Here is a 19,004-nt window from a genome sequence, read left to right on the forward strand (position 1 = left end):
ACCCCGCTCCTGACTTAATGTTTACTTTTGACTTTGAAAGGCACTGTGCAAATACATTTGACAAAGAATGGAATGCAGTTTACTAAATTTGCATTGTCTTTTTTTTTTTTTTTTTTTCCCCATACTCTGTTTGTGGATGTATTCGAGGCTGTGCATATGCACGCTTTTGCCCTGGATTTACTTAACTGGTTTACAGTAGGGTAAGTTGCATAGTACAAGGCTAGACATGTAATGAGAAGTACTTGCAAAGGAAGGCCTAGCTTATATTACCTCTATGGCATTTCAGCTGCAGTGTTCTATTACATTTCTGAGAAGGGCAAAAAGCTATGCTGTTACCAACTTACCTCTTTAATTAAGGATCCCATGTAAAGGGCACTCAGAGGTGTTTGTTCTGCTGGTTTGACAACCACTGTGTTTCCACAACAAAGTGCAGGGGCGATCTTCCAGATAAACATAACCAATGGGAAGTTCCACTAAAATACAGATGAGAATGATTACTAATATACAGCCAAAGCATCTTTGTTTTTTTCTATGATTATAGTGCAAACTGCCAACTGAATGGTTGATTTTTTTATTGAACTCTTTTCAGTGTGAAGATATTTTGAGAAGGCAACTAGCAAATCACGTTGTACAAAGACCAGTGATTTTAGTATATGTGAGTCCAGAGGACAGAAAACAATACCTCTGAAAAGCTTGACAGAAAGTTGCTGGATTAGTGGTAAAGTGGGCAGTTTTGTTATCTCGTTTCTTGAATGATTTATCATCAGTTCAGTTTTCAAAGAGAGACAAAGTAATAAAGCATAATACTGCCCCTACACTCTTTTGTGGTGGTTTCACTGACAACTCTCTGCTGTTCTTAGTTCAGCTGCAGTGCAGAGCACCTGACTCCTCTGAACCCCATATTCAACAGAGGGACAAAAAAGATGGGTGAAAGAGCTCTGCCCCTTTGAAAATAATTTCTAGTGACTTAGGATGCATTGAGCCTGTGAGACTCAGAAGAAGAGACGCAGGAGAAAGGGGAGGAAAAGGCAGTTAACAGTTACCTATTATCTCGGAAATGCTTGTAGAAATATAAATACATCTGTTCTTTATCTCTCTGGTTATCTCCTTTAATCTCACCCCACCCCCAGAAATAACAGGAGCACAAATAACTCAGAGTAAGGGATTACAAAGCTTTCTGAATCTTCGTTATTGAAGCAGAACTGAGTGAGTGGAAGGGAAATGCTGACCGGGTAAAAGTATTTTGCAGTGTTCACATATTCCTCAAAGGTTGCTTTATGTAAAGACCTTGAACATGGCTTTATATTTCAGTTCAGAGAAAACAGAGGTATACTTAGAAGTCCTTGAACATTTTGCATAGGAAAAAAGCATATGTACATACTGCCCATAGTTCTAGGCTGCAATTTTACATATAAATTTGTCTAGTTCTTTAACATGTCTTGACTTTGCTTTGTATGAAATATCTCATGCCTGACCAACAAAATAAACTAGAACAATGGTTCCTCAAGTTCTGCAAGAAGATGGATCCAGATGATGTTTTTCTGAGATGCTCTGTAAACCAATGTAGTGGTCTACAGATACAGCAAGTCTGCCAGGTCAACAGAAAGATATCAGGAACAAGAGTGGGACTCACGTGTCTGAACAAGCCTAACAGACAACCTGACTATTTTAAAATCTAGTAAGCTGTCAAGCAGGTCAGAGCAGACTTCCCAAACCTAGCATGTACGAAGAGATGGGTGGATCAGGAGTGTCTAGTGCATGTAACCACTGTCACAGCTACTTATCAAAATTATGTAAACCTCAACAAAGAACTCGATTTCCTCAGTATTTTGGATGTTCAGACTCAGGTAGTGTTCTCAAAATTCACTTAGAACAAATAAATAAAAAACACTGAGCAAGAGCTTGGGAACTTCTGCCTTAGCACTCACCAAAGATACTCTTTGCACTGTTGCTTGTGCTGTCACCAAAGTTAGTAAGTCATAATTAAAGACTGCTGTAGTCCTGATGCTATACTAAACAGAATATTCCAGGAATATATAGATATAGGAATATATAGATATTCCAGGAACCAAAGAGCTTATTGGCTATAAATCTTACCCTCTCCACCTAGTTTATTTCCAATTCTTCCTGTTCCAACAGAACACAGTTCTGTGTTTCAAACTAATTCAGTTTTTGAGATTGAAGTCCTCCATGTTACAAGGAGGAGAGAACCAAGGCTTAGCTAGACTGACTCTACAAAACTCCACATTAGAGAGTCTGAATTGTACTCAATAATAATAATCTCTACTATGGGAGTGGGAAGTTTCTCACTGGTAATGTATCCACAACCTATAAAAGTTCAAAAACATGTTCAAAATCCATGTTTTTTTTCAGAAATGACTCCAACTTACAGGAATAATTTGTCCACACACACCAACAGGCTCATGTCTTGTAAATGTGAAAAAGTTTCCATCTAGAGGAAGAAGCAATAAATTAGACATTCAGTAAAAGAGTTTGTGAGAAAGAGTTAAATCAAAGGAAGATAAATTTGGATACCAAACAGTTAAATACAATTTTACTTAGAAATGATATTTTCAAAGCCTTAACTGTGCAACAACCATGAACTACACCTGGGTTCAATCTCTGCTTTCTTGATAGCTCAAGCATTTTACTCTGTCATGGCTGACTTTTTTGCAGTGATAACTCTGCTTCTCAAAGTTGTATGCACAGCATATCTTTTTTCTCTTGTCACCTTTTTCTTTTTTTTGGAAAATGCTTTCATAAAAGTTACTTGCAGTCCTAGGTACATATCATATATATATATATGTTATAATAATAATATTGTTATTATTATTATTATTATTTTTAATATTAGATATTATTTTAAATGGAATCCATTAAGTAAAAGAAATTCTCTTTTATTCAAATAAGCATGTGTTCCATTAAGCCTGGTTTAGGGATCTACATCATGCCAGAATCTGGTAGTATTTATCACTGCAGTTTTCCTTAATTCCTTCTTTATTACCATTCCTGGTCCTTCTGAGAGAAATCAGCTAGAAACAATGTTATTGTAGAACTGCTTAGTTGGAGAGGAAACAGTAGGAAAATTCAGGAAAAAAAAAGAAAGTTTCCTCATTCTTATCTCTTCATACTTTTCCTAATAAACTATCTGATAACTGAAACAAATATTATTGCTTCTGCTAATCATAGCCTTAATAAGCAAAAACATGACTTCCATTACTGTACCATTGCATAAATAACCCACTGTTGCACAGAGTACCCAGTGAGGCTTTCTAGATATATATATAGGCTAAAATTTTCCTAGTCATTAACATACTTTGTAGTTGTATATAGAAAAAGAATATAACAATAGCAATTACTACAGTGAATGTTTATAATTAGCATTATGATAGATGTTAAATAAAGTTTATTAAAAACATACTAAAATATATTCCATTAATAATATATATATATATTTTGGTACTGCACAACTTCTAGAAAAATATAGTTTTCTTTTTTGCAGGTTACACTGCTTATGTATGCTATGTTCTTTTGTTGTCTCAAAGCTACTCACCCATTGGAACAGTTCGACCATGAATTTTATCAGCCCAGCCTGCACAGTAGCGTATTGTTTTAATACAGGCACCTAAATCCATTAGGTAGGCAGTAGAAAAGAGTTTACCTCCATCAATAGCTTCCATTGTCTGTAGACAACAACAATTACAAAGTTTATGTCAAATATTGATAAGCTTTCCTATATATGTACTTTGTCATTTAGCACGTGTTTGTTAGTTCAGAGGTTTTCTGCATGAACTAGTATGTAGAAGATTAATTTCCATCTAGGAGAAAAACCCAAGTTTTAATCTACAAACAAGGAAATTTAATGATAATTTATTCTTAGTGATCTATTCAGTTATTAGGATCATTTTACATTTGAAACACTTACATGTTATGAAAAAGCATAACATTTTTCTCATCTGAAATCAGATAAAACATTATGGCTTATATTAAATTTTCTACAAGTGTAGATGGAAAAATTTACAGTCTGGAGTCTGTGGGTTAACTAATGCAAACAACGTGAGTGACCAGCACCTCTCAGCCTATGAATATTGACAACCAAGATAGATGGTACTTTCCTGGCAATGTCACATTAACTTAGGATCCTCTGATTTTTAATTACTAAGGGGCATGTTCATGCTTAATAGATGCATGAATGGCAACTTATCTAGTTTACCTCCTGTTTATTTCTATGGAAAATTCAACAGATATGAAGAGCCCAGCAACGCTTCAATGGAGCAGATTGTGAGCTATGATTCACTGTTTGCCAGTATAGTTGCCACCATCAGCTGTGCATTTCCACTAGAAATGAAAAACACCCTGCATGCCACCGGTAAAGGTGACCCACTGTCACTGTCACCACTGTTAAAATGCACCTTGTTCAGCCTCGTTGTACTCACATCAACAGTTTGGTCTCCATAAATGTTTAGCAAATGTCAACTCATCAGATGCAATTTTTTTGCTATGTGGAGAGATTTATTTCCACACCTTTGCTTCACATGCACTTTCATGTCAGATGTCAATCTGCCAGACTGCCCCTCTGCCTCCATCTGTTGCATGGCAGCAAAATTGCCAGAATACTGGTGGAAGGTTAATCTCTATGTCCATGCCACCAACACTCACCTCTGATGTTGTGGGATATAATAAAATAGGAGGCATTACTTTCAGAGCAAGCCTTGTTTATGAAAAATTACACTTATAGCATGGAATACAAGCCCCAGACAAAAGGTGAGTCTCTTCATGTGCAGAGGAAAGGTTTGAGCTATTAGGAACTCAAGGGAGAATAGTTCAACACAAAAAAGAGAGAAGGCACTATTTTTGTTTGTTTCTAGCTAATGATTGTGTGAAAAAAACTGGTCTTATTTGGAGACCAGCCAACTGTCCATTCCACAGCTCTCCATGCTAGGAAAAGGCACTTTTTAAACCTTTAAAATAATAGTCATTAAGCTTCCATTATTCAGTTGATTAATTTTATGATTTGATGATCACTTAGGGACACAAACACTAAATATGTCTGATATCAAATCAAGGGGGTATGGCTTGGACTAATGTAATTTTAATAGCCCTAAATTTTTTGACATTTTGTTAAAGACCACGTGAAGTCCTTAATGTCAACATGCTGACGCTGATATATATATTTTTTAATCAAGTTTCCTAGTACAAAGACAGAGGGAACCTTCAGCTTTTTGAAGAATCTTATTAGCATGTTCAGGATAAAATATTCAAACAGTAGTTTCAAGAACTAATCATATCTTAGAAATATTTTCTTTTCTAAATTTGTTATTTAATTGGTCCAGAGTTTTTTCGGTCCTTTACTACTGTCTCTGTTATTAGGATAACCTGAGTGGAGAAAACTTGAGTGGAGAAAACCTCTTCATTTTGATAGTCTGGAAAGCCCTTTACTCAAGTGCATCTTATCTAAAAGGGAAAAGTAGTCATTAATGTGAGAAATATGTGGAAAATAAAAACAATGTCAGCAAAATAGAAGCTTGGGAGGGAGAAAAGGTATGCTTTCATACTACACAAATGGCAAGTGGGAACAAAAACTATGCTCTGGCTTTCCTGTGGAAAAAATATTATTTCTCTATTCTCTTTGCATGTGTAATGCCTTAGGCTATATAACAAAGAAGTAAATGCCACTTTATCTGGTATTTAACTGACAAGGGGCCATACCATTCCTACTAAAAATTGTAGCTCTCTTAAAATTTACTCTCTTTCAGCTCCAAAAGATTTTGCACTATCAAGGACACAAATTCTAGCTACCCAAGTTTTCTCAAGGTTATCACTCCATATCAAGATGACAAGATTAATTTAGAGAAAGAGTGTTGCTGAAGAGAAGTGTAAATCTGAGAGTAGTAATCATTAGAGTTTAAGGAAATAGCCACAGCTCTTTCAAATTTTTCATTTCTCTTTTAAAAATGTGTTTGGGATGCATGCAGGTGTCTTCCTAAAAAAGGAACAATAATGATGCTAGAATGGCTAATAGATACTTCTTTGCAGGTTTTTTATATTTCGGAGGTTTGAATTTTATTAACTTGTTGTGGTTTGTAGTTAATGATCAAATACTTAAAACTGTGATTAGATCAGTCTGAGTGAAGATCCCAAGGACTGGATGTTCCTGATACTCTTTTACCCTCTTTGACACTGCAGGTACCAAAGCAGTGTTCATCTTCAGGACAATATAAACACTTAATGTGCTTAGTCTTTTATCCCAGATTGTGCTTAAACTTGGAGAGAGCATCTTGATGGTAACATCAAGCAAGTAACATCCTACACAAAACAACTGTAGGATACCACACTAACCAAATAACACCTCTATTTTAAAAATTCTTTCTTGAATTAGTACACAGCTAATAGACAGTGATAATGCTTAAGTGTCTGTAGATGAGCAGAAACATGGTCAACAAACAGAAGTTACTAAAGACAGGACACCCATCACCCCTGTTCTTCCTAATGTCAGATAACTTATTGTTGTCTTTGGTTCTAGCAAAGGTTTTTCACTGATTGCTAGCTGCAAACTGGAGTTAGTAATAACAAAATATATACCCGTGAAATTCAAAATTTCTTCAAGTTCTAACCTGCCCTACATATAAACTATGAGCCTGGCTTTGAGGTTAGGCCTTGATTCAGGCTTTGTTTTAGACAAGTACTGAGTATGGGTTCTGTGTTAATTCCTTAAGAATCAGCTACTGAAACTGCATGGACTGTAGGCAGCTTAAGCATTACCTTAAAGCTAATTAAATAACAAAGAACTCTGTGGATTTGGGGTGTAAGTAGACCTGAATTTTTATATGGTCCATTTAGAACAGAGTAAAAACAGTTACTGGAACAGCCTGACTTCCCAAAGGTTTGGTTTGTTACTTTTTTCATATCTTCCTTTAAAATTTCATACACTGGCTTTTTTTCACCTTTTTGTTCACATATTATACTCACAGCCAAAGTCAGTCGATCTCGTTCAACTAAATCAGCTAGTTTATTCAAGAGCCTTCCTCGTTCTGAAGCATCCATGGTACGCCAGGGTGATCCGAGCTCAAAAGCTTTTCTAGCTGCTTTAACAGCCTTGTCTATATCTGCCTGTAAAGAAAACATAAAAACTTTTAAAATCTGTCATCCACGTTAGTTTCTAAACATGCAAGGTGCTTTGCATCCTGATCTTATTACAGTTAGTAAGTACATTAATTTTAATTAATTTCCCTTTAAACACTTCTATTATTGTTTCAGCAATGTGAAGTTTGATGAGAAACAGATGCATTTTAAAAACTTCTAAATTAAAAATAAATAAATAATTTTAAAAAATATATATATGAAGAAACTCAATCTCTAAACATTCTGTCTTTCAATATCTCTGAAGAGGGATTCATATGCAGATTGCTATAGTAATGAAATTTAATCTTTTACACACACAGACACACCTATATATATATATAAAAAAAAGAGATGCCAAAATATTTAAGTTAAAATTTTAGATACTCAACACTATCTAAAAATATTGGGGATGTGGTGAATACCAGCTTAGAAAAATCTGTTCCTTAAAATCTTGTGTAAGATGAACACAAATTTACTATAGAGGAATGCACAAATGCATTTGTGTCTAGGCAGTGTCTAAGCATTACACAAGCTAATGTGTCTACTCATTAATGTTTTTTATAAGATAATGTATTATGTACCATTTGTCTTTCACTGCTGTGAGATAATTTACCACAAATTTAGTGAAACTTTTGTGTGAAAATGTGTTCCAGAATACACACATATATAAAAGAATTAAAAAGAAATATCTTGAGAAATAGCTTTCATTACTTGAAAGATTTCCATAATTTATGAATCTTGTAAAACTTTTTCCAAGAAAAATACATTTGGACCTTTTTGGACATTTGAAACTTAAACCAATTTCTAAACCAGATAACTAATTCTCCTTAGAAGGGGAAAACATAGAACCAAAATATCATCTGTTATTGAAAGACTACTGCAGGCCTACTGGACAGGAGACCCACAGAACTTGCTGGAAAGAAATCTGGGAATATGATATGATGAGAAATTTGGAAAGAAATTTGGGAATGTGATGGGAAGGATTTTACAAACAGTCATTACTGTAGAGTAGTAATGACTCATCATCTACATCAGGTAGCCAAAATCTGCAAGATTAAAAAAAGTTTAGTATTGATTTTTGTTTTGTTTCTAGAATTTTTGTAGAGGTATGTACACCTTTCATCCTACTGACCACTCTAGCTGTTTTACTAGTACTAGGGACCTTTAAGATTAGTGAAAGAGTCAACAAACTAACAGAAGAAGAGTTGCCATCTAAATGTATATTTTGTAGTTTCCTATTTTTTTTCCTTAAACACCACTTTCATAAAACATTTTGTCAATCCTTTTGTGTACACACAAATACAATGCTTACAAACTCCTAATTATCTAAAAGCTTAGGCTCTAGAGTACTATGTTCATAATAACTGTGCAGTTCACTACATTTGTACATTTTACTTGGTGAGTTAGTTAACAGCAGTTGTCATTACCCATTAGTTAGCAAAATTATTGGAGAGAAAGTATATGTGTGTGTCAAACAATATCTCTCTATTTAATGAGTTGTGGGATTGATTGTAAAGAATGAAAGCTACAAAAATTATGAATGTTAAGTAAACTGTTCCAGATCATGAGTATTGTAAATTAAGGATGTTCAAATATTAAGCCAACTTCATTTGCTATGCAATTTGATTTTCAAACACTGAATTAGAGAACAGCAAGAGTAGAATCTAACATCACAAGAATGTGTAGCGCTTGCAGTATATAATCTGGAGGTTAATGGCATGCTTACAGAATTTTTCACTTGAGGACAAAATGATCTATAAAAAATCCCAGTGACCCAGAGTACCATATGCATGTATCACGGAGAAGAAAAACAAGAACAAAGCATCTCAAGTGCCTTAATCTTTAGGGTCTATTTTAGGACTGTTTTCCTTTGTGTTCTTAACAAAAAAAAAAACAAAACCAACACATATTTTTCAAGATGATACTACCAAGAAGTCAAAATCTCAATTGAAAATGCTGTTAGCAATGAATAATTTTTCAGAGTCTGCATGGAAAAATATCAATATTTTTCCACTTTATGGTATCTCTAAAGAAAGGCTTTCAATAAATATGTAATAAACAGATTACACCATTATATAAGGAAGAGCTGGAGAAAGAACAACAGAATAACACTAAAGTTATTAGATACCACTGATCAAAGAGAGTAAAAAGAATTAGTGTTGTTGTTAACAAGAAAGTTAATAAAAAACATTTAATAGATCTTTTTTCATATCAGTAAATACTTGGGCTGAAGCAGAAGGTATACAGGATAAATCTTTGAGGTACTATTTTACATCGACAGAGATGGATGTTCATCTTCCTACTTCTGACATAAAATAGCTAAGAATAAAAGCATGAAAGTAAATCCTACCTTGTCACCTTCTTCAACCTCGCAGATTTTCTCTTCATTTGCAGGGTTAAAGACTTCAAATTTTTTACCGCTGACTGAATCATGCCATTCATTGTTTATAAATATCTGAAAATGAAGAAAGTGTAGTACGATTAATAACATTTATATTATTGACTCTTCTCTATATTTAAGAGTATATGCAGAGCTCTCTGATGAATTATAGCTGGACTTGACCTCTTTACGGTCTTTTCCAACCAAAAACTCTACAGCTTTGTGGATTTGTTCCTCACTGAATGTGTTTCTAATCAAGACTTGAATGTAGAAATGCAATTATCTCAATATTCTGCAGAAACACTGCATTTATTTCATTAAACAAATGTATAAGACAAAAATCAAGAGGAATTAACTATAATTGTAATGAATAATTGTATTCACCATAAGTTTACTGCTAACAGCCATAGGAGAAACCTAGACTGTTCTTTCTTTTAGCAGCCAGTACATTTCATAGTGACACTCTCTTGTAAAAACACTTAGTTGTACATACTGGAAGAAGAGCTCTGATCTTGTGACCATAACGTTGCATTCCGTTACAATCACAATAAACACTTAGCAAATGTTGCTGACAGTGCAGGTGACCATGCTGATTTGACAGGATTACAACTGATGGTTGTGAATATAAGGTTGTGAACATCTGTCTCTCCTCCCTGAAAGCCATTCAGTCCTTTCTGGTTTTGGTTTTCAGTACGTGTTGCAATTCCTACTTTTAAATAGAGAAACTACCTTGTACAACTTCAGGCTTTAGTGAGAAGGTCCTTTGGTAAAAGATTTAGTTGTCATTGCTTTACAATCAGTATGACTATCTTCTGTTTAAAATTATCCTAGTTACTTAGTGCCATTTATTTTTTAATTCAGCAATTTCTATCAATATTCTGAAATCTCCAGTTTAAAGGTTTCAGCCTCCTAGTCTTTTGTTATCCTGATGTTAGTTCCAGTTCTTCTTCTCTTCAGGTAATAGACATAAAATGCTAATGCTCCAGTTACTCTGATTATTGTCACCAATATGTCTATTTTTGTTTGAACTATGAGGGCAATTACAGAAAATTAATCCTACTTGTCCAGCTTGGTATTCTTCAACCTTCATTCCAACTTTAAAAAGCACTATAATGCCTCTACACAGATGTCTCTCAGCAGACAGCACCTCTCTTCATTTTTCCACCAGGAAAAACAAATCAACAAGCTTTGCTTGTTTAGATATTTTTATCCTGACAGGGTTTTGAATGTGACTAATAACAATAAAATAACTTTCCCTCATTCTTCCTATGTTATTCTGTCTTTTTTATTTGATATCTCTCTATTTCATCTATTTCATAAAAGAACAAAATACACAATTATCAGCTAGGAATCATGTAAGACTGAAAATTGTGTAACAGCTGGCCTACATGAAAGTTAATTACAACTGATTACTCAACAGCAGGGAAAATGATATCCAAAGCTCATTTAATAATTTACAGTAACTGTGTCCCTACTCAAAGATTAAGCTTTTATAAATACTGAGTGAAATTAATATCCAAAGTTCATGCAATGAATATATGATATTTACACAGAGCCTTGTTCCAGTTTGTACCCACTGCTTTTTGTTGTGGGTTCACTCAGTAATTGCTGAATGGCAGAGAATAAAATGATCTACTAAAAATGTGCACTAATATGCAGTTTTTGAGAACTTATATAACACTATGGAGTTGTGGAAATTTATTAGACAGCTGAATGAAGACCCATGGAAGGAATGTGAGTTATCCTTGGATATGGAGTTACCTCCATTTCTATACGCAAACTAGAACATGAGTCTGATTTATAGGCCAGGCTTGTGCAGCACCAGAGCTAGACATCTTTGAATCTACACAGGTGAAATTGTCAAAAGGAGTTATCTTTTACTTTCTGATTCTGTAAGTTAGTCTTTGAAGAGAAAGGAAACATCTCTGGAAAGGCCTGATACACCACACAGTATGAAAAGAGAAAAATATGTTGCTGCACAGTGTGTCATGGAGTTACCTCTAGATCAGTCTGTGTTTGTGACAGGTAGACAGCAGGCCCACAGGCCCAAGAAAGAGAAGTGGGGAGAGAGAAGGTGCAAACGGTTTACGGGCCACTTTGGACCTGTTCTGTGACTAATGAGGCAGAGACACCCATGAGCCCACAGCCCAGGAAAGGGGAAGGGGAAGGGGAAAAGGGAATATGAGAAATACACTCAATGCTGTGTTGCCATAAGACTTGATTCTCGTGACCTAACATGGTTTTAGGTGGTAGTACAAATAAAGAAAAGAGATTTTGCACACGCTCATCATTAAAAATGCTGCAGGTTGTGATTATACTGGGTATTTTTTGTTCAACCTCTGTCAGTTTTGAGGATCCTGGCTGACAGAAACACGTTGCTCTGCATCTATTCACTGATTATAACCATGCAGGCAGAAGCTTGAAGACCTAAGTTTAAAATCAACTGTCCAATGAACTAGTGGAAAATATGTGATTTCCATTTTCTTTCAATCAGTGTGAAGCACCCACTACTGCTTCTCACAGCGTCAGGAGTTTCTACATTTAAATATAAAACCAGGACATAATTTGGGGTAGCCAAATCAAAGCAAATGATGGTTAATGCAAGGCAGGACAGAGGTAAGGTGCTATAACTGCAGGATAAATGTGTTTTGTCTCACAGCACTGATATAAATCTTAGAAACACATATGCTATCAATACATGACAGATTTCAAGAAATGTACTTTTTGCATACTATTGACATTACTTGCATTTTTTTCTCTGGGTGATTCTTAATTTGTGAGTAGGATGCTAATACTTTTATGACTGATAAAAATATTATCTTTAAACATATAAGGTAACAATTTCCTATTACTATATTCCTATTACTATATTCCTATTACTATATCCTTTTTCTCTTTGATTATATATGATGGCATCTTCTATGCGGTCTCATCACTGCCTCTAGCCATCAGGGCAGAACACCAAACTGATATAACAGAAGCTGTCAGGGAAATTAAAATGCAGGTTCCAGAAAGTTTTGAACGATGGAAGTGATGGAGCTGACAATAGGAGTTTCCACGCAAGATGCTGGATATTATGAAAGGGCAAAGACAGCAGTTAAGTAGTTAATATGAACAAGCCATCTTTAGTTACATTACCAAGAAAAGAGACAAAGGTAAATATTAACATAACACTGCTATGATGTTACAGCATGCCAAATTCATATCTGTCTGTGAAAGGAATAATAGTAAAACATACCATTTTTGGAAGTTCTGAAAGTATTTGTTTAAAAATTGTATTTATTGCATCAACTAGTATCATCCATAATATTACTCCAGAATATTTTTCTTATTAATGTACCTAATACCATTACCATTTCAAACATAACTTCATTACTTTAAATATATACACAACACTATCAGAATTGTACAAATCAAGCTATTTAGATGTCTTTTTCAAAGTTGACAGCAGTCTTATGAAGATATGACAGACAGAACAGAGGAGGAAAACGTCAAAATTTCCATGTATGCTATGTTATATACATTGCAAGCAACTGTGTTGAAACATGCATGCAGAGATTTCCATATTCCCAGAAAACACCCAACCAACCAAAAACTTCAGCAGAAACCAACCACCACAAACAAGGTGAGGCTCTGTAAAAGCAGAGAACACTCGTACAGTCCAAAAGTAGTCTCTGTCAGCTCCCCCATCTTACAAAAAATGAATCCCTGCAAAATCAAAATTGGGATCATCTTGCAATAGGTCACACTCTTTTGTCTCTTAGGTAGAACTCCTTCAGCAGCTTTTTTTTTTTTTTTTTTTTTTTCCTGATGAAAACATAAAAGACCTAATTATTTTATTTTACTGTGCATGCAATGTAAAGAGAGTTGTCTGGAAAACTATTTTGTGAAGATTGATGTTTTAGAGATATAGTTGCTGTCACTTTGCTATTTAATTGGTATTTTTAGGAGGGAAAAGAGCTTTTATTTCAACAACCTGAAGAACTGATGACTTCCACATGTTGCACTGGACCTGGAAATACACATACACACTGTAACACACCTTTTCATTTAAACTAAGGCTACTGTAGCCAAAAGCCTTTGATTGGCTTTATTTCCCAATGTCAGAGTGCAATAAAATCTTGATTCACTGAAAGGAGTGATTTCAGTTCAGAGATTCAGAAGCTGCTCTAATAGTAAGAGCAGAAGTTACACAGAAGGCTTCAGTTTTTCTGTTTTGGTTTATACAGTTGATTTGACCATTCAAGTGATCTGAGCAGAGAACTGGGAGAGAGGACCTGTTCTTTGTCTGTTATCTTTTGTTTGTTTGTTTGTTTTTTGTCATCCTTGCATTTTTATTTATTTATTTATTTTTAAATTTTATTTCCATCCTTGAGTATTTTGAAATGACTGTGAGTTCATCTTATAACATAACTGTTAGAAAGGAAGTGCCATACTAGTGTCTGTACTTCTTGAAGACTGAACCTGAGTCAGGACATCTTTGTCTTAAATGGACTGACCATACAATGGCTCAGTTGAAATAGCTGTTAAGAGCTGAAACGGGTCTGTTGAAAAATCTCTATGCCAGATGCCAGTACCTTATGAAATATAACTTCTTATGCATCTTCCCTGGAATGAGAAAGACCTTTTAATGGACTCTTTATTGTACAGTATCTGTGCTTCTTTCTGCAACAGTGAATTAAAAGTGCACATTAGGGAAGAAAAATGCTACAATTTTCTTGCTAAAAGTACCCCACACAGAATTCAGGATCTGCCTATAAACTTACTCTCTTCTTTAGGAAATAATTTTTATGTAATTCACTATTACTTATAAACTACACTCTGCACTACAGAGACGAAGTCAGGAAAAGTTTCCATATTTTCTAAAATGGGGACAAACCCAAACTGACATGAGGGTCAGTGAAATGTCTAAGCTGTCTTCTCTTCAGCCACTATAAACTCTTCCAAAGTTACACAGATACACGAAAAACAGCAACTTCTTCCCACAACACAAGCTCCCAGACAGCCTACAGCTCCTCCTCTGATAAAACTTTTCTTGACAATGCTCTTCAAATGAGCACAGTTACATGTTATACTGTGCTGAAAGCAATCAGTCAGTTTTGAAAACTGTTCAGCTGACCACTTGCTACCTCTCTAGTGCAGACAGTAAACCATTAAATGACCCTACTAGCTTTTTGGGTGGCCAGCAATAGTGAAGAGCTGTGGCTAGGCTCCTGCTGCTTGCTGGAGGATGGAATTCAGCATCACTCAGGTGAGGTGAAATATAGTGCTGAAAAAATTTCCCCTGCTCACACATACTCTTGTAGAATATGAGTGCCAGTTAGATGAATGGCAGTAAGTTGGCACTAAGTCTTACATTCACATCCAAGTTTGGCAGAGATCTGTGGCCCAAAAACATTTAATATAAGATCTTTTTCTCATTAGAATTTTGTGTTAAAAAAAATGCATGTATAAAGCAACTTTATCTTGCTGCTGTAATGATCAGAGAAGATACCTATTCTGTTCATTGTTTATTTAAACTTTTGGATGCATCAGTTAGTGCCTTTGTATTTACTAACTCATTGAAGTTTAAACAAAGAAGATTTCTATAGTTGCTTTCTTGCCAGTGGCCTCTCCCCAGGTATTCTATATCAATTTTTGCATTTTTATTCCTTGACTTTGTGAAAGTAGTAATTATACCATAAAGGATACATAGCTATGATTTTCCTCAATCAGGGTGGTTTATTCTTTCACACCATTTCACACACCATTTAGCAAAATAATCTGATGCAGTTTTCTTATACTTTTGTAATTCAACATTGTAACAATCAACTAATTTGAGCTTCTCTGATTAAAGGAATGTCATAAGGCTTGTAAATTGGAAATGTTTGAAAAAATCATGGCAGAAATCTTTATTTATTTTTTTTTTTTCAATCAGTGTCTAAACCCCAGTGATAACTAAGTAAAATATTTACTAGTACATTTGTAACCAACACTCATTTAGCACATTTTACTGCTAAAGTGAACAGTACAATCTGAAATGCCAACATATATATACATAGAATAGAATAGAATAAACAAATTCTTGAGGGCATTGTTCCCTGCATCTTGAACAAAAGTTATCACCCACCTCTGAAGGCAGCCTATTCCAGTCTTTGACCACACCCCTGGAAATGCTTTCTAGTTAAATAATCTGTATAAAAATCCTAAACTGATCTTTCTTGTAGAAAAGAAAATAGTGTGTATTAAGTATAGAGCAAAGCCCTTGGAATAACTTCTGTAGACTTTCCTCCAAAAGCTTGTGCAATGACAGTTTTTACACTGTCATTGTTGATAAAGAGAAGTGGGAGTTTTTGGAAGAGAGGAATCTTCTGATGTCCACAGTATGTCAGGCAGAAAGTTAAATACCACAGTAGTGCTTCTCTCATTCTGACTCCTTCAATGTACATAGTCACAGCAATCTCACACTCCATGTGCTAATTTGCATAGGAAAGGATGGATAGGAGAGGATGGGAAAGAAGGAAAGAGTACAAAGGTTGCATTAAATTCTAGGAGGACAGATGTAAGATAAATTTACATTATGCCATTTCCCTGCCCCTCAGTTCACTCTTATGGTTTTCAGTATTTTGTGATATTTGGAGAGAGGTGGAATGCATCACAAAAAAAAAAAGTATGTGCTTGACTTCATCACTTGTATGCACATAGTTTTGCAAACAAGTGTATTTAATTTCTGCAGAGATATATTGCATATTGTGTTTAAGGAAATAGAATCTGTACTCTGGGGGAAAAAAACCCCACACACACAAAAAAACAAAAACACCCAAACAAACCAAAACAAACAAAAAACACCACATGAATTTGCTACATGCCACTGTCCTTAATTAGATACTGCAGAAACCTTAAGCATACTATCTCATTAACTTCTTTTTGTGTTACTAGAATAAGGTTTTGCTCATTGATAGAAATATGTGTACATTCTCTATGTATGTACTGATATATTCCTAAATTAATCTTTTTTTTTTTTTTTTTCTTTTTTTTTTTTTCCCCCTTTGAGACAGGAAGAGCTATCACATGGCAAAGCTAGCTACATAGCTTTCCTAGGCTGTTAAATATTTACAAAGTAAGGTCCTGCATGATTTATTCAAGAAAGATATGAATTGAAATCTGGGCAGGTTTTCCGTGAAAAAACAAGATAAAATAGAATTCAAAAGGACTAAATCTATATAACTGCAAAACATCCTTGTGTTAGAAAATAAGTAGCATTTCTAGGAAAGGAAATAAGTATTTATATTGCAGTGGTAATGAGAAAAAATACACCACACGAGAGAAGTCTTCTAAGAGAAGTCCTTTCTGATCAATTGCTCCACCTGAACATTTCAGGGGGCAGAGTTTCTATCTATTTCTGTGAATGATGTCTGCAAAGTTCTTGCAGATATTTGTGTACTATGACAAAAAACAACCAAAGGATCCTTCTAGCTGTGAACACAAATCTGGATTCAGACCTTCTTTGCTGGTGTGTTTCTAGCTGCATACACAAATAATCTGCCACTACAAAAATGTTTCTAAAAACATGTTCATTAAAAGTATGGTAGACTTGATCTCTTTTATCAATAGTTGCTTTCTTAATGTGAACAACTGGTTGATTTCGTCTAATAAAAATAGGTGAGCGGAGTGAACTTTAGTTTCATTTTTACATGTCCTTTTCCACAAAAACGTATTTGTCATAATTATGTATATCTGCCTGTAATAGAACGTGACATTCTAACACTTCAACTTGTTCTCCTTGTTCTGAAAAATACTGTAGCAACAGAAACCTTTCCTTTGTTAATTTATAATTTTCTTTTAGGAATTTGTAACTGCAAAATCTTGATTTTAGGAGGAAAACAACACCCACCTCACATGAATTATGAAGTGAGTCTTTAACACTTCCTGAAATATTTATTGTAAAAAGATATCTAAACATTAATTACAAATATGTACAATATCAAAAACAGGACAGGATAAGCATTTTAAGTACTGAGTTCAAGTTGCTTCCATGGTACAAATAACTTGAAATGAGCAGTCATTAGTTGAATGCATAAGAAAAGTTAACAAACACAAACACTACTAACCTTAGTGTACTTAATTTTCAGATCTTTGAGTGGTTCTGGCAGAGCTGGCAGAATCGGAGCAGGGTTGCTTTGTGAGCCTTGCTTCTTCATGCTGTAAGGTGAGGAGTTTGAGTACGTTCCTGAAACACAGGTGAAATGAGGTATCAGGGAAGCACAGTGATTTTTGTCCTGCCTGAGCCCTTAGCTTTATTTGTACCTTTTTTTTTATCTGTACCAGCTACGGTATATTTGCATACAAGAATATGATTGGATGAAAGAATTCCTTGCAATGGGAAAACGACACTACTTATTTTTAAGACCAAAAGTCACAATCTTTTCATTCAGCTTGATATATAATTTCTGCTGAAACAATCTGCATAGCCAGGAACTCTGTGTTTCATACTGAAGAATATTTTTAAAGCCTTCTATTCTTACCTGTAAAATTACTTTCTCTCAGAAGGCAGGTCCCAGATTTTAATTGAGGTTCTTCACTTACTGGAAAGCAGCTATGAAGATAAACATACACTTATTAGCTCTGGAAAAAAACTGAGCACTTCTCACAGGACAGCTAATAAGAATAACTGCCAGACCATGACAGTGTTCATCAGGAAACAAGCCACTCCAGTTTGTGCCTTAGTATGTCCAATGTAAATTCTTGTACTTAATGTTTTCATAATTCTTGTAATTACCTATGTTTATCACATAGGTAAAGGATGATTATCTTGATAGACTGTCCTTAATGTGCTTTTCAAAAAATGTGAAAGTTGGAAAAAAAATTATCCAGAAAAATGAACAAAAAATCCCACACTTCTCTGGGTACAGCCAATCAAAATATTATTATTTTTCCAGGTAGTGGGATAAATTGTAAGGACAAAATTTTTATTGTAATTCCTGTCAGGAAATCAAATTTGAGTTTCTGTCTTTCTAAAATAGTTATTTGACAGTCAGAAAATTCTTACCAAGGGTGGAAATTACCAGGGTATATGTGTTACATTCTGATTATTCAATGACATTCATATCTCTGGTGCAAAGACATAAGAAACTGGCCTTTAGAAGAGTCCAAGTAATTTGTAGATATTTGAGAATCTCAGGAAAGTCTTCTCTTAGATCTGGAGGGGTCTAAGACATCCACTCTCTCTTGTGATCAAGGTAGTCCAGTTCTCTGTTATACTGCTATGATAGCTAAGATTATCAGTTAGTTTACTTTGTTTGGGATGCATCATTCAGATTTTTGACCTCAGCTGGCAGACTCAAAACATCCCATTGTTGTTTCTTCTTCTCTTTTTATTTTTATTTTTTAATTTTTCACATTTTTCATGTTTTTCACTTTTTTCCCCTTTTCTTTCCTCCTTCCTTTTCCTTCTTTCCCTTTCATTAATTTCCTTCCTTCCTTTTCCTTCCCTCTTTCTTTCTTCCTTTCCTTCCTTCCTTTC

General features: G+C 34.7%; 1 protein-coding gene across 1 annotated transcript in view; it reads right to left on the reverse strand.

The window, feature by feature from the left end:
• ALDH1A1 (aldehyde dehydrogenase 1 family member A1) overlaps positions 1–17,784 on the reverse strand; it is a 30,532-nt gene extending 12,748 nt beyond the window's left edge. Inside the window, exons 1-6 of the mRNA XM_015849148.2 lie at positions 17,593–17,784; positions 9,473–9,577; positions 6,970–7,110; positions 3,554–3,683; positions 2,391–2,452; positions 345–473 (exon numbers count right to left, since the gene is read on the reverse strand). Of these exons, the coding sequence (XP_015704634.1) occupies positions 345–473; positions 2,391–2,452; positions 3,554–3,683; positions 6,970–7,110; positions 9,473–9,577; positions 17,593–17,682 (657 nt within the window). The 5' untranslated portion in view covers positions 17,683–17,784. The remainder of the gene's footprint in view (positions 1–344; positions 474–2,390; positions 2,453–3,553; positions 3,684–6,969; positions 7,111–9,472; positions 9,578–17,592) is intronic.
• Between the last annotated feature and the right edge of the window lie 1,220 nt (positions 17,785–19,004).

Source organism: Coturnix japonica, chromosome Z, assembly GCF_001577835.2.
Source record: "Coturnix japonica isolate 7356 chromosome Z, Coturnix japonica 2.1, whole genome shotgun sequence".
NCBI classification, from domain to species: domain Eukaryota; kingdom Metazoa; phylum Chordata; class Aves; order Galliformes; family Phasianidae; genus Coturnix; species Coturnix japonica.